A 13,049-nucleotide genomic window follows, 5' to 3' on the forward strand; every position below is an offset into this window, starting at 1 on the left:
ACATCTGTAAAAATGTCTCAGTTTTGAAATTAGCCATCATTCATATCCATTTTTACGATATGGGCAAAGGAATCTATTACGGCCTACCTGAAATGAATTGCGCATCTTAACCAATCAGTTAGTTTCGGACACACAGAAGAAGGGACGGACGGAAAAAAGGACATACGGACGGAAAGACGGACGGACAATGTGATGGCTATATATGCTCCTGCAAATTTTTCGGGGAGCAAAATAAGATATTATTTCGGAAGTGGTAGTGAAAACAACAATACAAATAGACATGAAAGTGCCCCCCCCCCCCCCCCCCCCCCCTCACTGCATTACATTAAGTATGGAAAGTATTGACCAACATTTCATTATTTCCTTATGCGAACTGTTGAGCGTCTTTTTTTCAATGAACACTACAGAACACTCAAACTTTATACAAAACTACACGCATATACAATTAAAAGACTAAGGTATCAACAGAACATAATAATTACTCTACAGAATGCAAAACTCAACTAATTCGAATTTTAATATATTTTTAATGAGAAAAATTTACATGACTGGTTGATTCTTACGGTAAAAGGATCGTTACCCTTGGAGAAGACAGAAGAAAGTACAGATTTTCCCAGTTTTATATTCTCATAAAGAAAAACAATTAGTATTTTTAATTATTTAAGGAATGTTCACGATGGTTCCTGTCCTCAGTGATTTGGTGCAGTATTGAGTAAGCTTAGAGTTGAAAATGACTTCATCAGGTAAAACTTCACATGATGCTTGACCTGAAATGTACAAAACACCATTTTACTGTTACTTCTAAAGTATATAATGATTATTTTCGTTTTCAATGATTGTTGGATTTAATAAACATCTGAGGCAAAATTTGTATTTGTATCGTCGAACTTAACATGATTTCCAACAGTAAGTTAAAACATCATAATCGTGTCAATATATGATTGAAGAATCATCTTTTCAAAATTACCATTCATCAAATATCCGCATTGCATTTCGGCTAATTTTTCAAAACACTAGAAGAAGAAATGAGTTAGTTTTGCATAAACCATGTGTCCTAACAAGCGGTGATCATGTCAGTGCTGAAACCGATCGTTTGATTGGTGAAAACCTTTGTTCAAACAGTGCTGCGGTCGACTAATATATATATTATAACCACCAATGAATAAATACCCTGTATGTTCCTATATATGAATTTTGAGCATATCTGTTATGTTCCCGTGGTCAGTATGTTATATTTGATATGTTTTCGGAAGTTGTTTTTTGTTGTTGCTTTGTATCTATATGATGGGTAAAGCCCTTTTCGACTGCTTTTTATAGTTTATTTATTATTTTTATCACATCATGTTGAAATGAGTAATCATGTCGCCTTTTTATGCAAAAAGTATACTATTCTTATTGGGCCATTCTTATTACAACTAATTGAAGTATGCATACTTATCGGTCTTATACGCAGAAAGCGAGAAATTCTAATCAATTGGTTAAACAATCGTTCATATATTTCCTTACATTTACCACTTCCTAGTTGCCTGGATGGAGACTTTGGTTGCCATTTCATTAATATGCAGTATAACAATACATTTTATATAGAAAACGCAAAATTATAATCTTGAGTTAGTATATAATTTCTTTAATTTCATTTGTGAAGCAAACACCTTAGTAAAGTAAGGTCGGATAGTACAACATATCGATATTTAATTGCGTTTTACCATTAATAACATCTATGAAATGTTGTTTTTCCATTCTGTAAGCCTCATAAAATCGAGGTAAACCATTTTGTTCTATCGTATCCAATAGACGTCCATCTTCATTCCACAACTGAAGATGTGTGGTAGATGGATTCTCTATACAAAGCATCCCCTTTTCTCCTAGTACCTGAAAACATTTTACATCTTGAATCTTGAAATTAAAGTTTTCTTAGTATTCCAGTATTTTTACTGTAAAAAAATCAGCCAAAATTTTTTTTTTAAATATCAGAATGATACTACAAGGTCTGTAGTTGCAGCACCGATCTGATCACATACACATATATCGATTTCCGTGTGCGCTGAATTCGTTTCTCGAATAACCTGCATTCGCTATGTTAGAAAACAAAAGTTTGGAAAGCGAATAATTAAAACTAGAGCATAAACATTAAATACTAGGCACAAACAGAGCAACCAAAACACTATATGGTCAACTTAAATTAAGGAATTTGCAGCCATTATAAGTAAGAAGATGTGGTATGAGTGCCAATGAGACAACTTTCCAATCATATCAAAATGTACAAAAAGTAAACAATTATAGATCAAAGTACGGCCTTCAACATGGAGTCTTTGCTCACACCGAACAGCAAGCTATAAAGGTCCCTAAAATGACTAGTGTTATACTATTCCCACTGGAAAACCAATTGTCGAAAGGTGTTTCAGTTGTAATCATATGACATTTCCTAATTAGACAAATTATAACTAAATGTATTCCACGTCTTATGCAACAGAATCCATTTCTATAATGATCTAGTATTGTTTACAGATATTAATGTGTTGTAAAATTTGCTAATTTATAAAATATAATTGCCTAAGCAAGCTTTTGCTATCTCAACGTTCTTACTTCAAATCTCTGATCGTAGCCATAAGGAACCCCTCGTACATTTTCAATATATCCAACAAGTCCGCTAGGAAATTTAAGCATAATCATGGCACACTCGACATCGTTACATTCTTTAAACATCGGATTTTTGGCATGTCCAAAGCATACTGCACTTTCTGGTCTTTCTCCAGACAACCAGCATATCAAATCAAGTTCGTGTATAGCGCTGTCTACAACTATACCTCCTATAATAGTCAGAAACTTAGTAATTAATAAAATAGTCACAGTCTGGTAACAGAACTTTTAAATACATCAAACTTTAACCTTTGGCATGCATCTTTCTCGGTTGTTTTTATGTCTATTTTCTTAAACTTACACTGTATCTGACTAAGACGGAAATTACGTAGAAATAGACAATGACATTTCTGGCATAATATTACTTCTAACAATACTGTTTACTATTGCAACGCAGTTTAACATCACAGGGTTAGCAGATTTAAATTTTGTTACTATAGTAATCAATGTTTTTTTATTTTTTTTTAGTATTTCGTTTTTTCAGTATACGGATATGGATAGTAAACTACACATTGCTGGAAAACAAAGAAATAATGTTATTAACGTCAAATACGTGGATAATGTAATACAAATAGACAGGAAATACTAAATAAAATTAAAAACATTGATTAACAAAATTTAAATCTGCTAACCGAGTCCCTGTGTTTAACATAACTCATGAAACTTTAATTTAGCATGTTAACAGATTGTATGTATCATAACATGGTATCCCAGTGACAGAACCGAGAACTACGCCTAACTGTTACTTGGATAAATGGTATACAGTTAATTCGGAGTTTTGTCTTAATTTAAAACTATTTAAGTTTCTTTTATTCAACATCTGCAGTAAGGCAATATTTCTCATAAAAAAGGCATGTTAAATAGACACGTATGAATGTTGAGTTCCATAACCGATAAAGATGACGCTCACTTCAATTATAGTCATAAAAGGTAAAGAGGAAATTTTGTGTTATACAGTGAACCGTGCACACACATTCACTTAGTACTGTTAATACAGAACTTACCGCTCGACTTTAAATAATCTGCATTAATCCATGCTGGAAGCTCACGTGCAACTAGTTTTATCATGCGAAGTTCGCCCAAATCCCCTGCTTTAATCTTGTCATACATTTTACGTATGCTGATATCGAAACGCCTGTACAAAAAAATGATTAGAATAGTATTCTTATTCAATTCAGCTTTTATCGATACGATATGCACATGTATGTTATAAGGTTCACGGTAAAACTATGCAATATTTCAAAAGGGAGGGTTTTGAAATTATCTGTCTTGACAAAAAAGGGTTTCATACCAAAATTCGTTGAATATAACGTGATAAAAAAAACCAGATTAATTTGAACTCCCCCTTCTGTATCCCCTGACGAACTTTCATGCATTTCTTTTTATCTGCAAATGATAAAAATTTAGGTATTTCATAAAATCAGCAGTCAGTGAAGGGCAATGCTATTTCAGTTAGTAGAGTCAGCTTCACTACATTCCCCAAAAACATGCATGTTCTCTGGTAAACTATTTGATAGGAATAGAGATTAGTTGAATCATTTTATAGAAATGACTGTGCTAGCAATTATTATATAAGCAAATGCAGCCTCCAATAAAATGTACAAAAGATACAGCTATTAATCTGGTAAGACAATACTTGACATCGAAGAACAAGATTTAACTTGTGAATGTAAGAAACGTTTCTCAAGATAAAATTATTGTCAAGATTTCTTCACCCGACATTTTTTTTTATTGTGGGACACTATTTGTTTGACCATTATTTTATCGTGACAAAACGTCGCTGTTATTCGATGATCAGTATTAAATTACCCGTATTATAGCGAAATTAGAACAGTAATCAATTTTCAATACTTTACAGAATACACTCATCATAGATACCAGGATCAAAATGTTATACTTACACCAGACGCGCGTTTCGTCTAAAAAAAGGCTCGTCAGTGTTAATTAAAAAAATGTTTAGATGCCAAATAGAGTACAAAGTGGAAGAGCATTGAGGACCAAAAAATCCTAAAAGTTTTACCAAATACAGCTAATGTAATCTATTCCTGAGGTAGAAAAGCCTTTGTTTTTCAAAAAATCAAAGTTTTGTTAACAGTTAATTTATAATTATGAAAAAAATTGAAAACAACACGTTTGATAATTTCTTGCGTCCGAAGCGCTTTTTTGGGTTTTCCTTCATCAGGAACGCTCAAAGCCAAACAATTGAAATTCCAAGATGTATAAGTACCAAAACAGTTGAAGAGCTATATGTCAAAAATACCTAAAATAAATAGCCAAAATCATCTAAAGCCAACGTTGTCTGAGTGAGTTGAAACCTTAGTTTCTTAATAATTTCAAAATTTATAAACGGACAGTTTTAGTAAAGTTTGTTTAATCATGTCAATAGTACTGACTACTGAGCTGATGATACCCTCGGGGACTGATAGTCCAACAGCAGAGGTATCGACCCAATGATGTAAAAAATTGAAAACAACATGTTTGAACATATCAACGATAACTCAAGTCAAGACAGAAGTGCTGACTACTGGGCTGGTGACAAACCAGTTCAGTGAAACAGATCATGACAGTTTGTAATTTAATAACTTATCAAATCCACATTGAAGTGTTTTTCTATGATCTTCTGCCAACTTGTAACATTCTTCTACCACGCTTGGATCAAGGTCAACTGGTTTCTCACAGAATACATGTTTTCCTGTTAATTTTCAATAATATCAAACCATGATAGGAAACATTTATTAAATATTTGAATATGGCCTTTTTACTTTCATTATAACAAAATTTAGTACTAATATCAAGAACAATGATTTCTAAGCAGATACTTGAACTTTAGAATTGCTGTGAGAGGTTTAGCTAGCTATAAAACTATGTATAATCAACCATTTCTAAATCAGTAAATGCATGCACCATGTAAGGAATATGTAATCTATTCGTTTGATGAGTTTGAGCTTTTCATTATGCATTTGTTTAAGGACTCTCAGTATTGAATTTTCCTCGGAGTTCGGTATTGTTGTTATTTAACTTTCTAGTCGTATAGATATCTATATGTCTAAAATCATTATTTGTTAAAATAATAGTTTGCTTGATATAGTGTTTTAACAATGATTGTTTAATTGTTATCATGACTTGCAAGCAGGTTTTGAAAATTTTAGATATACATGTCTTAAAGTTTACAAACCTGCCTGTAAAGCAAATTTTACTAATTCGCTTTTCTTGTGTGGTTTTCCGAACACAGGAGAGCAGATTAAAACAGCATCTAATCTAGAAAAGGTAAAATAAAAAGTTAAAATACACATTACATATCTATAAACTATTCAAAAATATGTCGCTAAACGGGCTGTTTGACTATTTAAACGTTTGAAACCAGTTTGACGTTTTATATAGTTCGTGTAAATTCTTAATGGTATTGTTAAATACACACGCAATAAATGTGTTGAGAATAAACTGCAAAAAAGCTATGATGAAAATAACAATCCTTATTGTTACCTTTCAGCATTTACTATTTACTCTCTTGTTAGACATTTGGAGCCTTAATACAAATATGTATAATGCAAAACTCTCAAAAGAAATATCGATATCTGCATGATAGACTCATTTGTGTTTTGTTCGTGCTGCTGTTGTGCCCCTATTTGTGACATTTTTACCTATTGTGTCTGTTTGTTTTGTTCACACATAGTTGTCAAAATAATGGAATTTGATACGACTGTCATACAAGGGAGAGATTTAGCGCTTAAAAATCAGGTTTAAGCCACCCTTTTCTACATAAGAAAATGCCTGTACCAAGTCAGGAAAGTGACAGGTGTTATCCAATCGTTTGGTGTGTTTGAGCTTTTGAGTTTGCCATTTGATTAGGGACTTTCCGTTTTGAATATTCCTCGGAGTTCAGTATTTTTGTGATTTTACTTTTATTCTAATCGTTAAAATTCTTTTCCATTTTCGAATTTCAAATGCCATAAGAAAAAAAGGGTCCACCATTCCATTTTCTTTTGGAACTCGTTGTTGCTCACATCTGCTGACACAACCTAACTTTATTGTATCGTATCAATATAATAATGACATTAAAATAATAAATCCAACTTACAATTTATCGCTAAGCATGTGAGTGACTTCTTCCGTGTTGATCACTTTTACATTTTGCAAACCATACTGCTTCACCAAATTTCTGATTTTGCCATGCACCGGTTCAATATCCACCAAATACGTCACATTTACTTGTGCACTCTGGACAAGGTGACATAGATGTACCTCTCCAATACGACCAATGCCGATTATTCCTATATTTTTGCGTTCCATTGCTTTCAGATTACACGACAAATGTGACCAGATCACCATAAATATCAATTAATGAATAGCCATTTAAATATTTGAACTTTTTTCTAAACTTATTAAAACTTGTATTAGTACATAACAAAGTGTGTCCAAGTTAGGTGATCTTTTTGTTATGTGTGTCCTATGAAGGTAGATAAGATAATCACATGGCTTATACTCATACACATTGCACACTGACAGTGTGTCGTCTTGGTCGACAAGTCAAAAATTAGTTAACAAGGTGCAAGTGAAATCTAAAGTCTTTTAAAGACAGCATCATATATGATCAAAATCAAAAGAATGACAAATCAATACAATAGTTCACTTGAAAATTCAACATATACCTTCACGAATATTACTAGAAAGGAAATCTGAAATAATCATAGGTCTTTTCTATATGCTCCTTTGAATTTCAATCAAAGATGAAGAAGTGGATCTTTCTTTATTTTATTGGATACCTTAACTACATAGGAATCTCTACAAATAATGTCATATAGCTTGGTTTTCCAAGTGCTACACGAAACATCTTTCTAAGCTATTAACACCAATATTATCAGCAATCAAAACCAGTCTTCAGACTTTGGGAAAATATCTACATTATGGGCGATGATAATCAGACGTAGATATGTCACCGGGGAAACTGGGTGACTTGTGAGGTTGTGTAACAAGAGCCTGACTGAATGGCCTCTTGTTACTGAAACTGTGTGATGCACCTGATCACACAACGAACGATTGCTGTGAATAGCAATGAGAACTCTGGAACTGAAACTCTGGTGAAAACTAACTACTGAGACTCTGGAACTAGCGATGCATAAACCAATAATTCAGCATGGAATACTAATACTTTTATTACAGATGGACTGTGTTCAGTGTAAAGTCCTGAGTCCAAATCTTGCTTATTGAAATTATAAGCAAGTATTTATACACAATTGAAATGACAAGAATAGACATAACAAATAACAGTTAATTTGAGTGATATTGTTCACTGACAAAGATTAAACTATTTTTAGAACTTGAAGAATAGATATTAAATGATAATCTGATTATGACAATTAAGAACATACATTATGAATAAGGTAAAATGTCACTAATTAGGTAACAGATTGAAACATGTCACTCAATGTCCAAACTAAGAATTAAAAAGCATGTTGATTTTAAGTCCTGGATACGAAATGTAAATAGAAACGAAATTATAAAATAAAATGAATTATAAAACAAAGAGAATTAAAGTCTGAAATATCAAAATTGAGAATTTTATATTAAAGTCCAAAATAATAAACGAAGCTGCTTTTTCCACTGTCACATATGCCTCTCCTCCCAATTAAGTCCGTCCTCGGACTTAGCACTATCTGAATCGGCCTCCTCTGCGGTTGTAATAGTGTCTGTTGTTGTTATTGGGACGCTGTTGGTTTTGACGGGATACAAGATGGAGTTCGTGGTTAAGGTCCTGAAGTTGAAAAGTCAATTGAGAAATCGAGTCCGCTTGAAAATTTACCTTTGAACATAGGTCTGCTTTTTCTTTTTCTAATGCTTGTTTTTCATTTTTCAATGATTGGATTTCATCCGTAAATTCGGTAGAACGCATATAGTAAAGATCTTGCACCATTTTAACAGTCCCGTTTTTTTCGATTACTTGGTCCTTTAATTCTTGAATTTGATCCACATATTCCTGTACGTTTATGCGCGAAGCACTTTCTTCTTTCTGTTGACGCAGGTTTTCAAGTTCTTGCTTGAACTGGTCTCTTTCTGATTCGATGATTTGCTGATTCTTTAATTGAATTTTGAGTGCCTCGATACACTTTTGCTGTTCTAGATTTGTATTCTTTTCCTTTGCAATTTTCTGCTTCACACTTTTTAATTCTGTCTTGAGCACATTTGAAATATCCAAATATTGAATGAAAGGTGAATTCCGCATACCAGAGAATGGTAAAGCACGGATAATATTTTTACACTGAATATAGCTGTGTATTCTAGCTGTATCGCGCTCTTTTTGCTTTTTAGATTTCACACTAACTGATTTACTTTTGCTGTCCTTTGTAACTTTAGAAAAACACTTACTAGAATAATGTCCGAATTTTCCGCACGAATAACATCTCTGATTGAAAGAGTTACAAATATAATGTTTGTGAAATTTGCCACACCTCCCACATGCTGGACTATAACCTGACTGGATGTTCCATGGTCTCCATTGTGGTCGGAAGCTGTACTCCATCGTTGAATATTGTCTACGCTACTTGTCTGGGAACTCGCTTGGCTGCTTGAGGTCTCTGGATCGTGTGTTGAGCATAGAAGTCAGCACGCCGTCGTCGTCCACCAATCTGTCACCGGGGAAACTGGGTGACTTGTGGGGTCGTGCAACAAGAGCCTGACTGAATGGCCTCTTGTTACTGAAACTGTGTGATGCACCTGATCACACAACGAACGATTGCTGTGAATAGCAATGAGAACTCTGGAACTGAAACTCTGGTGAAAACTAACTACTGAGACTCTGGAACTAGCGATGCATAAACCAATAATTCAGCATGGAATACTAATACTTTTATTACAGATGGACTGTGTTCAGTGTAAAGTCCTGAGTCCAAATCTTGCTTATTGAAATTATAAGCAAGTATTTATACACAATTGAAATGACAAGAATAGACATAACAAATAACAGTTAATTTGAGTGATATTGTTCACTGACAAAGATTAAACTATTTTTAGAACTTGAAGAATAGATATTAAATGATAATCTGATTATGACAATTAAGAACATACATTATGAATAAGGTAAAATGTCACTAATTAGGTAACAGATTGAAACATGTCACTCAATGTCCAAACTAAGAATTAAAAAGCATGTTGATTTTAAGTCCTGGATACGAAATGTAAATAGAAACGAAATTATAAAATAAAATGAATTATAAAACAAAGAGAATTAAAGTCTGAAATATCAAAATTGAGAATTTTATATTAAAGTCCAAAATAATAAACGAAGCTGCTTTTTCCACTGTCACAGATACTTAAAAATCAAATATATGGTAGAGTACATACAATCTAGTCTCTTGCATTAGTATTGAAACATTTAGCTTAAACATATTTATTTATAGTGAATTGGGAAACAAGTTATTGCAACTTATATTAATCCCTTTCCACTTTGCGGGTGCGAGTGCTGCCTTGTAGCGGTATTAGCACATTCTTTTTCGATTCTATGTAAGGGTGCCTTTTACGTGCAAGAGATATGACTTTCTCTTAACACGGGTCAGCCATGTATCGCCCCTTCCGATGGACTATCATCGTTTCCTCAAGATATTTAAACATTTGGGTTTCTACTCGTAATACAAGTGATCCCTATTCAAGCTCGTAGAAAAATTGTAAGAATTTGTTATAAATGAAATGGAATGACCAAAGTAGATACAAATAGATCTATATTGTTTAAGGGAGAGACCTATCATTTTTAAATAAATTAACTCCAACCAAAATGCTCTGAAACTGACATTATCAAAATGCTTGAGTTCGTGACATAGCTATTACGCCTGCTGGTCATGTCTTCAACAAACAATCAGCATTCATATGAGAATTAAATATATCCTCTAAAATATTTAATTGGAATTAAAGAGTCCGACAAGATAACCCGCTATACGGTATCATACAACAACAGTTTCTTGCGAAGAATAAATAGAATCAAGCATTATTCTTTAACATCGCGTTCCGCCATATAGTTGATGTCCTCTCACTATTTACACCGAGATCTCGGTTTATTAAATTGTTATCTCGGTTAAATATACCATGCAAGCACTCTTTTGTCCATTTTGCCGCAATAACCATAAGAGGGGTTATGGAGGCCGTAAATGCCAAAATACGCGTGAAAATTTAGATATAGCCCATTTTAAATAATGGAATGGATTGCTGCGACCACCCTTTAGTCCCTTATTTCATACATACCTTATACCTCATTCGGAAGCTTATTTATATAGAACAAAAAAAAATATAGTTAATATGTTCTGCACCGCCTATTAGAGGATTAACAAAGAATGTTCACCCGTATTTCTGTTTTTAGGTCCTTTGTTACTCCTCTAATATGCGTTGTGGAACATATTGACTGTATACCTTTTGTTCCTCTATTAATAGGCTTTCGAATGAGGTATAATGTATACCTGTAATTAGGGGCTGAAGGGTAGCAGCAGTCCATTCCGTTATTGCGGCACAATGGAAATGTTATATCTATAAATATGGGATGAAGAACAGCAAAAGTAACGTGAAAAAAAATAATAACGTTGAGTATTTTAGTATTTATATATATGTTTTGGTATTCAGGTCGTCCATACATTGAACCAAGGAATTTCTGTTAAAATAAGTTAAGGAAATCCACTAGTTTATTCTCCGAAACTAAATAAATGAATGAGTTAACGATATAATAATCCGCGATCTCGATATAACAGTTTCGTTTTATCGAGATAACGATATAATAAATCGGGATAACGATATAATAATTCGAGATCTCGATATAACAATTTCGTTTTATCGAGATACGAAATATTTTTTTTATCGAGATCTCGGTAAAACGATTATGTTTTATCGTGATCTCGAATTAAAAAAAATATTTTCTAATTTTGTGTGTGTCCCCTTACGGCTTCCGTAGTTATCCGTTTTGTCACATAGTACAACTCAATATTGCTATACAAGGAATTCCCCACATAGGCCAGACTATTAGATGTAGAGGAATGCATTACTAAGCACCATACCAAAGATACTCCGGAATTACAGAAGTCTGAATAAATAGTGTAGTTTGGTGCTGTACCAGCATAAAAATAGAAAAGTTGGCATGCTTGCCAATGAGACAACTATCCACTAGAATTCAAATGTCGTAAATATAAGCAATTATTGGTCACCTTCAATAATAAGAAAATCCCGTATCGTATAGCCAGCTTTAAAATGTCCAACATGAAAAATTTAAAACAAGACGTATAATAGCCTTATTTCTAACAAAACATTTTACGAAAAACAAATATGACAGATATCAACCAGCTACAACCACAGTGACTTAATTACAGGCGCCTGACTTTGTACAGGCTAATAATAATGTGGCGGTTACCACATTTTGTGAACGCTCAAACCTCTTCAAACCTGTGACAGTGTTGTGTCACTATAATTTTTAAAGAACTAAAGAACAAACTGTAAAAAAACAAGTTCAAATGGCTTAATCCAATAAATTAGTACGAAGCACAAATTAATCCAACTGACATAAACAATCTCAAGACCTTTATAATCTCTATGGAAAGGTCAGAATTGGAATGTACCAGGTATTTCACAGTCCAACTTATGTACTGGTTGTTGCTGTATGTGTGTTTGAATATATTATCAACCTGAGCCATAGTACTTCTGGTAGACTAGAAGAAGACATTTTCTCTACTATACAACGGACCACAAATTCCTTAGACCTTGGGGAATCTGGCTGCACTGGATTTGGGTAACCTGGTATGTCAAACAGCCAGATTGAATTATTGCCGTCTGCAGACACTGTATTTCTGAATCTCGACCATAGTATACCCTATAAACATTGACGAGACTATTGACGAGACTGCATAAAGCGGTAGGACGTGGGAAAATATGGAAAAACCCATAAAAGTATTCATTTGTCCATAATAAAACAAAGGAACAACAGGAACACTGAAGTGCAACAAAATCAAACGCCAACATACATAGAAACGAACTCTTTGATAACAACTGTCATTTTCCTGACTTGGTACAGGACAGTTTAAGAAAAATGATGGGTTGAACCTTTTTGAAGGCTATCCAACCCTCCCGCTTATTTAACGATGTTGAAAAACATATCGCTAAAATGACAACACTGCAATACAGAAATACAGCCGAACACACGCAAGAATACTCATCACAGGGAAACGCACAAACAAATAATAGAATAGTCGACACAATATGCAACCGAATAACAACAACGAACATTTTCCATCAACGACAGACACAGGACAATTTTAAGCATAGTATATCTGATTGTTTGCAGTCAATTTCCTGTTTCATCAGACTTTAAATTACTTAAATCTTGTCAGTAACTGGGAAAGGGGGTCAAAATTTTATTGACCCCAATAATATTTCCCTACCCCCTC

The 13,049-nt window shown here is 33.5% G+C and overlaps 1 protein-coding gene across 2 annotated transcripts; it reads right to left on the reverse strand.

The window, feature by feature from the left end:
- Positions 1–511: 511 nt before the first annotated feature.
- On the reverse strand, positions 512–7,129 carry LOC139513212 (uncharacterized oxidoreductase YrbE-like). Of its 2 annotated transcripts, XM_071301502.1 has the most exons (7): positions 6,719–7,129; positions 5,816–5,898; positions 5,224–5,332; positions 3,645–3,775; positions 2,587–2,810; positions 1,707–1,872; positions 512–767 (listed from the first exon to the last, which is right to left on the reverse strand). In XM_071301502.1, the coding sequence occupies exons 1-7, from the start codon at positions 6,967–6,969 to the stop codon at positions 661–663; spliced, it is 1,071 nt and encodes a 356-aa protein (XP_071157603.1). In that variant the 5' UTR covers positions 6,970–7,129; the 3' UTR covers positions 512–660. The 2 variants fall into 2 exon arrangements, with proteins under 2 accessions (XP_071157603.1, XP_071157604.1); XM_071301503.1 differs by lacking the exon at positions 1,707–1,872.
- Positions 7,130–13,049: the final 5,920 nt, after the last annotated feature.

Source organism: Mytilus edulis, chromosome 2, assembly GCF_963676685.1.
Source record: "Mytilus edulis chromosome 2, xbMytEdul2.2, whole genome shotgun sequence".
In the NCBI taxonomy this organism is placed as follows: domain Eukaryota; kingdom Metazoa; phylum Mollusca; class Bivalvia; order Mytilida; family Mytilidae; genus Mytilus; species Mytilus edulis.

Excerpts from the sequence above, each read along its gene's own strand:
- LOC139513212 (XM_071301502.1), bottom strand. The coding sequence starts at position 6,969 with ATGGTGATCTGGTCACATTTGTCGTGTAATCTGAAAGCAATGGAACGC. Across the intron at positions 2,811-3,644 it reads AGATTATTTAAAGTCGAGCG|GAGGTATAGTTGTAGACAGC; the intron begins GTAAGTTCTGTA and ends TGACTATTATAG. Across the intron at positions 1,873-2,586 it reads GCTACGATCAGAGATTTGAA|GTACTAGGAGAAAAGGGGAT; the intron begins GTAAGAACGTTG and ends AAATGTTTTCAG.